The sequence below is a fragment of the Diceros bicornis genome, chromosome 18, assembly GCF_020826845.1.
Source record: "Diceros bicornis minor isolate mBicDic1 chromosome 18, mDicBic1.mat.cur, whole genome shotgun sequence".
NCBI classification, from domain to species: domain Eukaryota; kingdom Metazoa; phylum Chordata; class Mammalia; order Perissodactyla; family Rhinocerotidae; genus Diceros; species Diceros bicornis.
In genome coordinates this window covers 6924695-6938874 of record NC_080757.1, presented here as the reverse complement: position 1 = coordinate 6938874, position 14180 = coordinate 6924695, and the positions used below count along the sequence as shown (strand labels likewise).

The following is a 14180-nucleotide window of genomic DNA, read 5'->3' as shown; positions in this document are numbered from 1 at the left end:
CTAGACCTCAGTAAGATTGGGTTTAGAGAACAGATTGGTCCCTTTTAGAAAGCTCTAGTGTGAGTAGCAAGGAGATTATAATTAAAACAGAAACAATAAGTGCTTAGTGTAGAAACACTGAAACACAGAAAAGTAGAAAGAGAAAACAATCACCTATAATTGTAGCACCTTAAATTAATCACCAGTGATATTTTGGAGAATGACCTGTGTGTATTATAAATTATCATAAGCACATATGCTTTACTAAAATGATAATTTATTAGACACAGGGCCTGATTTAAAAAAGCCCGAACTGTAATTAACATTTTCTAATGTCAGTAGTCTTTTATGTGGGTTTTTTTTTGGGTGGCAGTGTAGTATTCCAGTTTTGGATGTGCCATAATTTTTGCAACTAATATAACATAAATATCACTGCTTTCAATAACTTTCTTTGCATAATCTTTAACTTCCTAAAGGATAAATTCTTAGAAATGGAGTTACTGGGTTAATTGTAAGGATATTTTGAGATGTTTGCTAAATATTGCCCTCTAGAAAGTGGACCAATTTATGTTCACAGCAGTAATTTGTTTGTTCATTCATTTGTCTGTGTTCGTTTGTTTACTGAACATATGTTAAGGATTTATGTGTCAGATGTAATTCTAGGCATTGAGATGCATGAGAAATAGAATTTCTGCCTTCCTGGAGCTTAGGGTGTGGTGGGGAAGGTAGACATCAAATAACCACAAATAGATGTAAAAGTACAGCTGTGATAAGTTCTGAAGAGACTTCTTCATACCCTTTTTAACATAGATATTAGGATTCTTTTTATTTATGTGTGGTATTAAAGGCAAAAACAGAATTTTAATTTTTTACATAACTAGAAGAATTTTATAATTTGATGATTTTTTCATGTTAATGATTTATTTGTATTCTATTTGTAGTCTTTTGTTAATTAGCTGTTTGTGTGCTTTGTTTATTTTCTAATTGGGATATTTGCTGTCATATGGATTAGGTAAGCCCCCCCCCCCCCCCCGCCAGTTTGTCATTTCAGAAGGTAGTGACTTCAGCTGGCGCTGTGTAGTTCAGTATTTTCTTTTTGCTCCTCAGTGAAGCTGGGGATCTCACAGGAGAACTTGGGACCACGGAGATCGAAAGCCAAGATTCTGCTCAGCAGAATCTGTTTGGTTCCGTCTGCATGACTGTGTGGGCAGGCATCTCAAATCCCATGTATTTCAATAAAGCCTTGACATTTGTGCTGTGTTGGGAATCCCAGTAGGGTCTTCCTGAATTAGCCAGCTCCCTGGGTGCTTTTGAGGAATTTAGACTAATCAGGACTTGGCCAGTTTAGGATGAGGAATTATATTTGTTTGCTGGTAGTAGACATCTGGCTCAGTCTGATCAAAAGTGATGCTGTTATTGGCTTTAATTAATTGCTAGCTCAAAGGTGTGGCTACCTATAGAAACCCGTAATAATGACATTGTGCATAACTGAGGTAAAATTACTGGTGATCATAGAGGGGCTCGTATAATCAATGTGAGAGTTGATGGTTAGCTGAATCAGAGAAGGAAGAATCAATTATGAGTTTCTGCTATTAGGTTTGGAAGGATTTCAGGGCGTATTATGAGCTTCATTCCATGAAACTTAATAAACTCCCTATTTTAACTGTGATAGAAAATGAGTTTAAAGTTTTTTTTTCATTGTTGGATGATCAACTTGGGAGTGAGTTTGGGGCTTTTAAGCCTTCAGACTCTCCCTGAAGACTTTCGTTAACCAAACAAGGGCCTCATAGTAATGTGTAGTCTACAACAAGTAAAATGCTTCTTTTGCCTTTGTGTGGAGTCCAGTAAGAATCTACTAGAAGCTGTTATGCATTTGTGTCAAAGCAGTACCCCTTCAGGAACTGATAGAGGAATAACAGAGTCCCTGATATTTCAGGTTAAAAAAACCTTTCTACCCAAGGAGAGGACTGTGAATCGTCTGCCAGAGGTCAGGAAAGGTGAGAGTGAATTATTTTGGTTCTTTCTTTGGCATTGGAGCCTCTGAGGCCCAAGCTTGTCAGATGAGGAAAATGTTTCACATTTAGGAAGCATTGGTGTGTTGCTGATCTACCATCCTAGTTCAGGACCTCGCCATCATACACTTGGATGTAACTGATGATAAACGCTGGGAAAAAATGAGTGACGTTACTGTTACACATAGTAACACCTTTACTCCTCCCAACGCCCATCTGAGGAAGGTAGTATTAATCCCATTTGGCAAGAGTGGGACTGAGGCAGAGTATACCAGCTGTATACTCTTGCTCAAGAGTATATAGTTTCAAAACTAGGTCGACTGGCTCTACCGCTCCGCATTGGTTTTTCTAGTTTCTAATTGAACACCATTGGGTTGCTGGATTTGGATAGGAATGGGGTTTTTATGAGATAGTAGTTTAAACAAATCTACAGAGCAAGCTGAATTTCTTTTCTTTCTTGCTCATATGTTTTGTTGGTTTAAAACGTATCAGACAAACTTTTTCCAGTTTTTTTCTTTTTTGGAGAATTTAACAGTTAATTTTTCAATTAGGTTTTAATACTTATAACTAATATAGTAGTTATCATTTTTCATAGCTACTGTTTACCAGCCATTGCATTTTTAAGTTATATTAATCCTCCCCACGGCAGTGCTTGCCGAGTAAGGGACTGTTTTTGTCTTGATTTTATAGCTGTGTAAATTACTGGACCACAGAAAAATCCCTGTTTTCCTCTTTATCAGTATTTCAGTGGTGATCACTTAGCATCTTCAAAAGAGTTTTTCCCCTCTATTTCTACTCTTTAGCTTCCTGCTGCCACAGTCCTTTTTAGTTTTGGCAGGATGCCAAACAAAACAGTCTGTAGATAGATCAGCTACCTTATCTATCTTTTTGTCTCCACTGCCTGGTACAATAGCTTGTGTATAATTGTGATATTTCTGCACCTATGGCTACGTACATTATTATATTGGACTTCCCAAAAATCCGTTTTACACACAAAAGTGTTAAAATGGGCTAATAGGGGCTGTTGGCATATTTACTTGGTTTCTTAAACAAACTCAGAACAAGCCAGTTTCCAAAGTGCTTAGCTGCATGGAAGAATAATGGTGTTTTATTTTATTGATGGGGGCACAAAGTTCTAAGTGAGATTTTATGAATTTTTGGAAATTGCTCGCTGTTGTGTATCAAAGGTTGGAGGAGAGGGGCAATATAATATTAGCTAATAGTAGCTCATTTAATACTTGAAAAGCCTGAGATTGCAAGTCTAGGATAGAACTGACAAAGTTGACCGTTTCTTCTAATTCCAAGTCTAACATCCTTCCTCTCTTCTTCTCTTGAGCTTGTGAAATAAGTTAGGGCACTGGTCACTGTAGTAATTTAGGCAGAAAAGGGAATGAAAGTAAGTTCTTGTCTTCCACTTTATTTCCTCATTTCAGAAATTGTTTGAATATAAAATTGCGTACTTGGAATTATGTGTTCCTTATTTCATAATCAGTGATTACAGATAATTAAAAAAGTTATTCTGGATACTCTTTTTGTTTTGAAAATGAGGTACTAAGAATTAGAGCTAAGGGAGAACTGAGAATTTAAGGCAGTCCTTTTTCCCTACCCCTGGTGGGATGCTCTGAAGACTTGCAGGTCAATCACCAGTATTCTTCAAGGTGTTATATGAGTGGCTTGTACATTGTAGTTCAAGTTCTCACTTTTTCCTATGCTTGGTTCCAGGAAACCCCCTGTGGTGGTAGTAGGGGTTCCTTAAGAGTGACCGATTCTGATTGCTTTTTGATTATTCCTACCTAGCTCCTTTGGCCTGTGAGTAATGGCTTAAAAGAGCAAGTATTTAATTTTCCAGATTCTGTTTGTTAGCTGGGTGGTACTTCTGCTGGTCTCACCTGAGCTCGCTAGTAGGTGTTTGCATTCAGCTAGTAGGTCTATTGGGGTGAACTAAGCTCAGCTGGGATGGCGGGGACTTCTGGACCTCTCGCTCCATGTGGCCTTTCATCATCAGTGAAGCTAGACTGAACTGCCTTACGTTTAGACTTGGTAGCTTCCCAAGAGGGTGAAAGTGGAGGCTGTAAGACCTCATAAGGCTTAGCTTTGGAAGTCATACAACATCCCGTTAGCTATATTCTGGTCAAAGCAAGTCCCAAGGCCAGCCCAGAATCAAGAGGTAGGGAGAGAGACTCCACCTGTTGATGGGAGGAGCAGCGAAGTCTCATTGCAAAGAGGTATGGACACAGGGAGCTGTAATTCATTGGTGGCTATTTTTGTAACAGTCTACCACATAACCCACAGTAATCCATTAGCATTATATCAAAAAAGCCATCCTCTAGATGCAGCTATTACAGGTCCTTCAGAGATCTTTATTGCCATCAACAATAAGAACTTTGCTATTACTATTTCAAATTTGGTGAAATCACTGGTGTTGAAGATAGGTGGATTGACTGACATATTTTAGAGATGGTCTCCAGTCTTACAGGTTTGGTGGCAGGATTCTGGTTCTCTGAGTCTGACCATAAGGGTAACAGAAGCTTGCTTTCTGATATGATATAATAAAAGAAAATAAGCCCACTAGGTTGTATGAGAGGATAGTGCAATGTTGATTAAAAAATCTAATAATTCTAATTCAATACATATTTGTTGAACTGCTGTTTTGTTCTAGTTGCCTGTTACAGGTGATTTGCAGAGTTCAAAGATAAAGATAGTTAAACATTTAGAACAGAAAATTGCTCACAATCTAATGATGAGAACAAGCTTGAGGAGTTTGGGGGAGGGTGACAAGGTGGACCCAGTGTAAACATAGTAAGTATCTCTCCGAGGACAGACAGGTTTTGATGTTTTTGGAAACTGTAAATAATGTTGCTTCTTAATGAATAATGAGGAAATGACATCTTTTCCTCATCTGTGGAAGGTTGAAGGAGAGATGCTTTTGGTAACTTAGATTGCAGATAACCTAGTGGTCATCTTCCATATTGGAGTGGTGGACTCTCTGCTGCCCTTGGTGGGATCTTTGGCCAAGGTGGAACTCAACTTTTGGGTCAGCTTAGCTGATTGTGGAAAATGATGTTAAAGGTTTGTATTGCTTGGGAAGTTGGTGGAGGGAGAATATTCAGGGCTCTTTATCATCTTGCTTAAGGCCCAAGAAAAGCTGAAAGATGTCTTCCTTCCAACTTCAATATTGTGTGAGTCTGTGAGTTGCTCTGTGGTCAGAATTAGGGCAAAAGATATTCCTGGGCCTTAGTGAGTATGGATATGCTTGGACAAATCTTTGTTCTTCAGAATCATAATTCTGAATATGCTTGAAGATCTCTTGCTTTGGAATGCTTCTCTCAAGAGAACTCTGAGGAAGAAATTGTATGTAGATGATGTGGCAAAGGTTGTTTAAATAGAACTGGGTGTTCTCTTAAGGCAGGGCTTTGAATTCAAGGGTGATTGAGATTGATCAGAGAGGTTGATCCCCTCAGTTCTTGGAGTGGCTGAGTGGGGCCTGAGGCTGAACCCCCTAGGCCAGCCTCTGGGCTAGCTATGATTCTGATCTTCCCAGTGTGTTGAACAAATGTCCTCGTTTTCTGTGTAAGCCACGACCAGAAAAGAGAGAGGCAGTATTGCCTTAAAGGACATAGCAGTGCTTCGGACATGTGATGGCATGACGACAGATACAGTTTTCCTTATCAGTCAGGGTTCTTGGTTGCAGACAACAGGAACTTATTCTAGTTAATTTAACCCACACTTGAGTTGTCTGGGGCTGTCCATGTCAAATTTATTCCCAGATCAATAGACATTTGAAAGCGTTTTCTGTATCAGGCACTGAACTTAGGCTTTAAGTATACAATCTTCTCTCAAAGGAAACTCCGTCCGCATAAATAAAGATGTTTGATCATGCCTGGTTTCTATCCTGCTGTAGATAAAGAGGAGGCTCTGTTTATCTCTGTTGACTGGTTAGGAATTGATTATTTGGTGACAGTGTCACCAAAGGGGGAATTATAATCACAAAATTATAATCTTTCTTGATCAATTACTTTAAGCCCTGTTGTAAATATTTTATTCCCCGTTAGTTTTCTAAAATCTTCACAGGCCATTTATAGTATCACTTCCTTGCTTGTACCCTTTTCTCCCTGTGGAAGTTGTTGCAGGCTTTTAAAAGAAATCCGTATTGATCTAATGTCTCATTTGTTTGTAGTCTTTTCATGAAAAATATCTGAATACATGGTGACAGGTTGTCTTTAGGGTTTAGTATTTTTGGGGGCCCTTGAGAAAGAGAAGTAAAGATGAGAAGGACCAGTCCTAATAGAGGTTCTTCCTTAGAGAAAGTGAATGGGAGAGGAGGAGATGCTAAAAAGAAAGAAAAAAAAAAAAAGGGGCTCATGCCTACAGATAGCCAGAAACAGCCTCTCTAAAATATTATAAAGGCTGAAACAGCCTCTCTAAAGTATTCTAAAAGCTGCTTCTTTCTGCCTTTCCCTGAATCTCACCTTTGATTGATTTTCTGAGGTGTTCCTTCTCCTTAAGACTGCCTTATGATTCATCTTAAACTGATCATCATTTGGAGGGTTGGGGTGACCACTGAGAACAGGCCATGTAACTTGATCTTACCCCATTCCCGTTGGCACCAGTTTTAGGCTCTGAGTCATCTCTGCTTAGAGAGGCTTTGAACTTTTATAGAATTAATTAGTATATTTTGCTAGTGAATGACCAGAATATGTACTTGGACAGTTTTCAAGATAGTTGCAGATGTTTCTGAAGTGTAGAGTGTGTTTCAGTCTGATTTATGTAAGTTAAGTCACATTCCATTACACTTGTGTGCTTGTTCACTTATGCAGTATATGTCCTTTAAAGACCTCAATTTATCTTTGTTTAGATGTGAACGCAATGTTGAAAAAGAATCTCTGTGTGTATGTGTGTGTGTGTATTATATATAAATATTTATTTCCAAGAAAAGTTTATTTTAATTATAGTGATATATTTTATTTGCCTGCAAAGGTTGGCTACTGTCTCCTCAAATTGGGCTTTTGAAGCAAGGGCCAATTTTGGTGTTTTTCTTTGGATAGTTTTCACAATGATTCTTTGTTCTGTTATTGTCCTACATTTGATCCTAGTCTTTTATCAGTTTTTCCCCATATGGAGATCATGGATGAGGGGGACCATGTGTTTTCAAACACATGCCACATGACAGGTGGTGTTCAGCTTTTGATTTGGGGAGTTTGTGGGCATTGAGCTCATTCAAATTTATGATTGCAAAGATCCTTAATTTTATCTCTAGAAACTTTGCCATATAGAGTAACATTCATAGGTTCCAGGGATTAGGACTTGGTATTTTGGGAGGCCACCATTGAGTCCCCTATAGTCTGCTTTTTGGCCCCCAAATATTCACGTCTGCCCCACATGCAAAATTCATTCACCCTACTCCAACATCCCCAAAAGTCTTAACTCACCACAGCATCAGATCAAATCCTGATCTCATCTAGACATCATCATCTCAACAGTCCCGAATCTCATCATCCAAATCATGTTAATCAGGTATGGATGAGACTGTGAGTATGATCCATCGTGACACAAAATTCCTCTCCGTCTGTGGACCCAGGACCCAGAAGACAAGTTATCTGCTTCCAAAATACAATGGTGGTTCAGGCATTGGATAACAGTTAGAGAGATTCCCATTCAAAAAAAGAGAAAAATGAAGAAAGAATGGAGTCAGCAGTCCTAAGCGATTTCAAAATCCAACAGGGCAAATTCCATTAAGTTTCAAGGTCTGGGAATAATCCTCTGCCTTTAAATATTTCCTAAAGACTAATTTCTAAGCAGTAAAAGAGCATACTTGTTTAAAACTTTTCTGTCGATTGCTGAACTTCTCACTAGAAAAGTTAAATCAGTTTACTTTTCCATCAGCAATGTATTGTACTAGTGATTCTTTTACCTGGTCACGCTGATCAACACGTTATCCTTAAAAAAATATGTATGTTTATGCATAAAATAAAACCCCTAAGCGTTGCCAATTTCACATGAACAAAAATTGTAACTGTTTTTGGTGTTGGTGAGTGCCTTTCGTACTTTCTCTCAATTTTGCTTTACTGTTCATACCTTTGCCAATTTTTGTATTTTTCTTGATTTGTGTGATGTCTTTATATGTTAGAGTTTCTGATTTTGTATTGTAAGGATTTTCCCAAGTTTTCATTTTAATTTTTTAGTTTTTGTTGGTAAGATACCAGATACAGCCAAATTTGCCCTTTTTTCATAGAGTACCTTTTGCATGTATAGTTTGAATGTCCTTTCTTTACTTGCTGTCGAATAAAAATTATGTTAAAATAAGTGTTTGATATCTGAAAGGCCAAGTGATGTGGAAAATTCACATTGTGCTATGCTTGTTTCTGAGATGACGTGTTTGGTTTTGGGAATTCACATTAACCTGTAGAAAGAAAGATCCGTCCTTGAGAGTTGATCAGGAGCCACGGCCAGGAGCTCTGTGCTCTTGTCCTGCAGTCCTGTCCAGCTAGTGTGGCACACTCAAACTTACACACCTCATTGAAAGCACCAGGCTGAGCCCTCTAATACATCTTCTGCATCCACCGAGGTGGGAAAGTGTTGGGATTGCAGAGATGTTGTTTGAGTAGGTAGATATATGTATAATAAACTCTGAAGAGTGAGTGCTGGAAAAAGTATCCTTAATATGTGCATGAAACCAAGGTGTGCTACAAATGCTTAAAAACCCAACTCTTACAAAGTTTCCGTATAGTAGAATCCTAAAGAAATGATCTTATAAGATTTATTGTTGTAGAAGGAAATACGGTTAGTGAGTAAAGCATGTTACAAAAAGTATTGTAGTCTGATTTTACTTGTAGAGAAAAAAATAATGTCTGTATCTATGTGTAGAAAATAGTCTACAATAGATAATGATTATTTTGGGATAATTGGACTTAAAAGTATTTATAAAATTTTTTTTAAAGCCTGTGTATTTTATGGATGTATATAATATTTTGTACATTTTTGTTTTCTTTATTTTTTCTGAATTTTCTGGCTTTTCTGTAATGGGCATGTTTTGTTTGTATAATATAAAAGATTGATATTTTCCTCCTCCCCACCCCAAAGAAATTGCTCCAAATAAATGATTATTTAGAATACATGTTATTAGCTTGAAGTTGACTATAGTGTGAGTGTTTTAGCCTGTTATGGTTGCAGAATGCTTTAGATTCTTTACTCAATTGTTTATATTACATTTGAGGGAAAATGATTTTTATTAAACCAAGGCATTAAAGTGTAACGCTGGAAAGGTAGTAATATTTTAGTATTTTTCAATATATCTGCAGAGGTAAATGATTTTTATAGTGGTATTTTCATTTGCAAAAGTGTTAGCATCTCTGAACAATATAAACTGGAAGCACTGAGCATAGTTTTCTGTTGTATTGGAGCATAATGAGTGATTCGTGGTTAGTAACAACTTTAGATCATTTTTATTTACTTTTTCTTAATTCTGAAAAGTTCTTTGTTGCCTTTCAAAATATTATATTAATTACATGTTAAAGCAAATTTTTCTGCCTTTTGGTGTGAATTTCTTATGCCCTCAGAATAGTACCTGTTTTATAGTACTTGAAACTTTTACTTTTTATTTGTTATTTCTTAGGTAAACGCAAAGCACTGAAGTTGAATTTTGCAAATCCACCTTTCAAATCTACAGCAAGGTTTACTCTGAATCCCAATCCTACAGGAGTTCAAAACCCACACATGTGAGTATTCCTGGTTGTCAAATGAAAGGCTCAACTCAAGCAGAGGTTTTAAAGTTACTGTATTTTATGATTTTTTTTTCAAGTTGAGGGGTTGGTATTTCCATTATGTTATGGGCCATTTGAAATATTACTATTTGAGCTTAAATAGAAAGCTATTGATTCTGTGGTCTGAAGTAGGTAAACACAATTTTCCTTTTTCAAGTTTACTTGAAGGGAAAAAAGAGCTGAAGATCCAGATACATTTATATCTTTTAAATTTCTGTCTTACTTAGCTCTCTGAGAATATTGTTTATATCTTACCTTCTGGATTTCCAGTTAAATTGTAAGTGTTGTTTAGGAAACTTCACTCTCCCCCGTCATCTGCACAAATCATCCCCACTTACTAGGTGACAAAATAGATTCCCATTCTTGAGAAACTAAATTTCCTGTAAGATTTCCATGTGACAGGAAATTGAAAGGGTATGTACACGTCAGTATACAGGGGTCAGTGATTATTTTTTGAATTTATTCCCTGAATGTTTGTTATTAAAAAATGGAAATGATATTGTAGCATCTCACTGAAAATATTAGAAACATCTGTTGGTTAATTTAAAATATCTTCAGAATAACATTTTACAGAAACATTTGATTGAATAGAAGTGAAGTGATGTATTAAGTAATAATGTCTTCTTCCTCCCAAAACCTACGTGAACATGAAGGGTCAAAGCCAGGGCTTTACATTTGTACTCATGTCCATAAAAATAATTTTCACCTAGTTCTGGTGTTGAGAACTATAAGGCAAGTGGTGGAAGGTATGGTTAAAAAAGCTGTCAGAATACATTATTTTATAGTTTTTAATAATTCCTCAACAATTTGTATGCAAACCTTACTAGAATACAAATATATTTATTTCTTCCCAAAGAGGCATATCTACTGCTATTTTCTTTTCTTTTGATGATTGATGCATTGTATTTGCAAACAGTAACAAATTGGTGGCAGGTAGAGTGTCTCGCAGTAGGAATGCTGAAAATATTTTGTTTTAAAAACAGCAGTGTCTAGAAGGAAGCAACGTATGTGTGTGTGTATACACTGTTATGCTTTCACCTGTAACCTTAAAGGGAATGAAAAATATTTTAAAGGAAAACTGGAGTAGCAGTTTATTTGACTGGGATTGGTGTCTGTCAGTTTTATTAGATTGGTGTTAATAATGAGATTTCTTGTCAGAGCTTAGCCTAGAGTCCCAGCCTTTTTACCTTCTCTGAAACATCAAATGGGGGCTATATTGAGGAAGGAAACTCAGTACTTCTTAATTAGTCAGAGTTCCAGCAGTAAGGAAACCCTCTTAAAAGAAGCTGCTTCTTCATTTCCTAGAATTTCTCGTGGAAGCTAGTACAAAACTAACTCTGGAACGTAGTCTGTTTCTATTAACTTGGTTGCTAGCTGAACCACATATTTGAAGTCAAAGAAAGAATGGATACGTGGTGATTGCCAAACTTGACAGGTCTTTTTTTTTTAAAGGTCCCTTGGACAAAGAGAAAGATAACCTGACTTACATTTAGAACTGGAAAAATATTCACATATTTGTACTCTCTTCCCTTAAGAGTTTCTTCACGTATAGGGAATTCATGGACAAAAATCTTTTTTTTTTTTTTTAACAGTAAACACAGTGAAAAAAACTTCCTTCCAGAATTTGAGTTGATCAGATTTTCTTTTTTTTAAAAAAAACACCTAACAACACCTGCATAATAGTAATCCTATAACCAGCTAGGTTTCTTATCCTCTGTCTCTTCCTAGCAGGTGTTGAAAGTTTGAGATGACATAATAATAGGCATTTTTACTTGATGATAGAGTCTTTAGAATTTGATGCTGGTGTGGAAAGATTTTAGATCCAGACTTTGTTTGAATTTAATTATGGCACTGGTCTGTTGTCTGGATCAGGAATATGCAAGTACTAGCATTGGTATTGCTCAGAGACAGTCACTTAGGGCAGCATGTCTCCTCGACCTCCCCACTGCCTTCCATGAGGGATCCTTTGTGTTCTTCCTCTAAGTTCTGTACTATGAGGCACTAGAACCACTACTGGTCTGTTTAGGATAAGTAGTTTGCGATTAAAAAATATAACTTGCAGTTTGTGGGGGTTTTGAAAAGATACCTCTGTGCCATTTAGGTGTTTTCTCCTTCTAAAATTTCTTTGAACTCAAGTTTCCTTGAACTTTAGTTACAGATGTAAATATAAAATTTTTTCATGAATTTAGGGAAAGATAAGATGAAGTAAAAGCAACTAATGAAGTTGAGATGTTCCAGGAACTAGTTTCAGATCCGTCGGGCATCTCATGTCTCCTGGGAGCAGGATTCTGTAGAAGATTTAGAAAAAATTTCAGACAACGTCCTTATTTTCTGAGAACCAACAGTTTAAATAAAATTCCAGGAAATGACAGTTCGCTAGAGCAATTGAAGAAGCAAGGCACAAGGTAATACGGGTGGAATTTCAAATAAATGGTCAGGAGGGGGTAAGATCACTTTAGATACACAATTTGGTGGAAAGTTTCACAAAGGAACAAGATTTGAATTGGATTTTGAAAGATGGGTAGAGAAGGATAGGTGGAGGGAAGGGAGGGTGGCATTCTGTGAGTGTAAGGACAAAGAAAGTTTTGGGGATCATGTGTAGATAGATCTATTTAATCATAGCAGAGATGTTACTTATAAGTTACCTATTTCTATCTCTCTGGGAGCTTTTAGCATTTTTTCTTTATTCTTGAATCATCTTTCTGTGCACTGGATGAACCCTTTTAGTTTGAAAATTCGTTTATCTCTGTTTCTGAGGAAATTTCTGCTGCTTTTCTTTTGATAGATTCCTTCATGTTTTTCCTTTTCTCTCTTGCTGTGTGTTATTTGGATGTTGGATCTCCTGAGTTCCCTGAGTCTTTGACTTTTCTTTCGTATTTTCCATCTGTTTTTTTCTTGATTTCCTTTATTTTTGACCTTTCTATGCAATATTCTATTTTGGCAATTGATTTTAATTTCCAGAAGTTGATTGTGGCTTTTTCTTAGTATCCTATTCTTAATTTATGGTTGTAAAATCTGAAATTTTAAAGTTCTTTTCTATCTTTTAGGTAATCTGTTTCCTTAACGTCAGTTTTTCTTTTATTTTTGTCTTTCTCCTTTGTGTTAGTTTTTTTCCGTGTGTCTTGTAATTCTTGATTCTTCATTGATAGTTGAGGATGAGAAAATTAAAAGACCAACTGCAACCTCTGGTGGGCTTGACTTTACTTTTCTGAGTGTTTGAGAGCTGGCTGTTATGCCAGGAATAATCTAGATGCCAGAATGAGTAGGGCCAACGTTCACTCTAGGATGTCTAGTTCTCTCCACATAGGATGTTTGTTTTCTTTAGAGACATGCTCTCTTCATTTTGAGTGGAGAGTGGAGAGGAAAGGAGGAACTAATGAGACCTTTTTTCTAGAAAGAATTTTAATGAACTCTGTTTCTAGGCCCTCATACTTTCCAACTATGGATCCTCTCTAATGTTTTGTTGGGACCATTATTTAACTCTTGTCTCTGCTGCCTGCTCGCCTCCCACCATGTGTTATGGGTGGTAGTTTTCTCTATTACTCTATTACTATAAGGAGTTTTTTAAACTCCTTATTGTGAAAAGTTGCAAAAATATCCAGAACTAGAGAGTGGTAGATGAATCTGTATGTATTTATCAATCAGCTTTAGCAGATTCATTAGTTAATATGGCCAATATTGTGTTTATCCATTTCTCCACCCTCCTTAGTTTTAACCAAGCCTCAGATAGATTATTCCGTCTATAAATATTTCAGGATGTATTTCTAAAAGACAAAGATGCCTTTTTAAAAACATAATCAGTACCGTTATTACATCTGGTAGAATAAATAATTCTTTAATATCATCAAATAAGCAGATTACTTTGTCAGCTTTTTTATAGTTTGAAGCAGGATCTACACAAGGCCCTGCATCAGTTGGCTGGTAAGTCTTTGAAACTACAGAGTTCCTTCTCTTGGAATTGATTAGTTTTGCTTTGTCTATACATTTTTGTCTGCTTTCAGGCATTAAGAAATTTGTTTAAATCTCTCAGTTTCTTCATTGTTTATTTTCTTTTAAAAAAAAACATTCTTTTCATGTGACAGGAAACCTTGGTTTTTAATTATCATTGGTTAAAATTATAAATGTTTCCAAGACATACAAAATGAGTATTATAATAGAGACTCTTGTAACTACTACCTACATGTAACAGATGTTAAAACTTTGCCCTTTGGCTTTTTAAACGAAAGAGTAAGCTGTAAAACTAGAGAGTACAAGGGAAAACTAAAGGAAAAACATGTGGCTACCTTCTAAATTTCCATCAGGATTGGATTATACTAGGCACTATAAGTCTTTTTGATATCCCAGGGGTATTCTGATAAATGTGGCAGGCTTGTGCTAAAATCATGTTCTTTATATAAATGTGACATGAACAGAAATAGATATTCTACTG

The 14180-nt window shown here is 36.5% G+C and overlaps 1 protein-coding gene across 4 annotated transcripts in view; it reads left to right on the top strand.

The window, feature by feature from the left end:
* The window catches only part of MAP2K4 (mitogen-activated protein kinase kinase 4), a 128255-nt gene that overhangs the window by 25114 nt on the left and 88961 nt on the right, over nucleotides 1-14180 (top strand). For 3 of the 4 annotated variants that reach the window (XM_058559691.1, XM_058559690.1, XM_058559694.1), the window contains one exon: nucleotides 9604-9706. In XM_058559691.1, coding sequence (XP_058415674.1) covers nucleotides 9604-9706 — 103 coding nt within the window. Of the gene's footprint in view, nucleotides 1-9603; nucleotides 9707-11940; nucleotides 12157-14180 lie in introns of those variants that run through there. The other variant, XM_058559692.1, reaches the window with a different exon arrangement.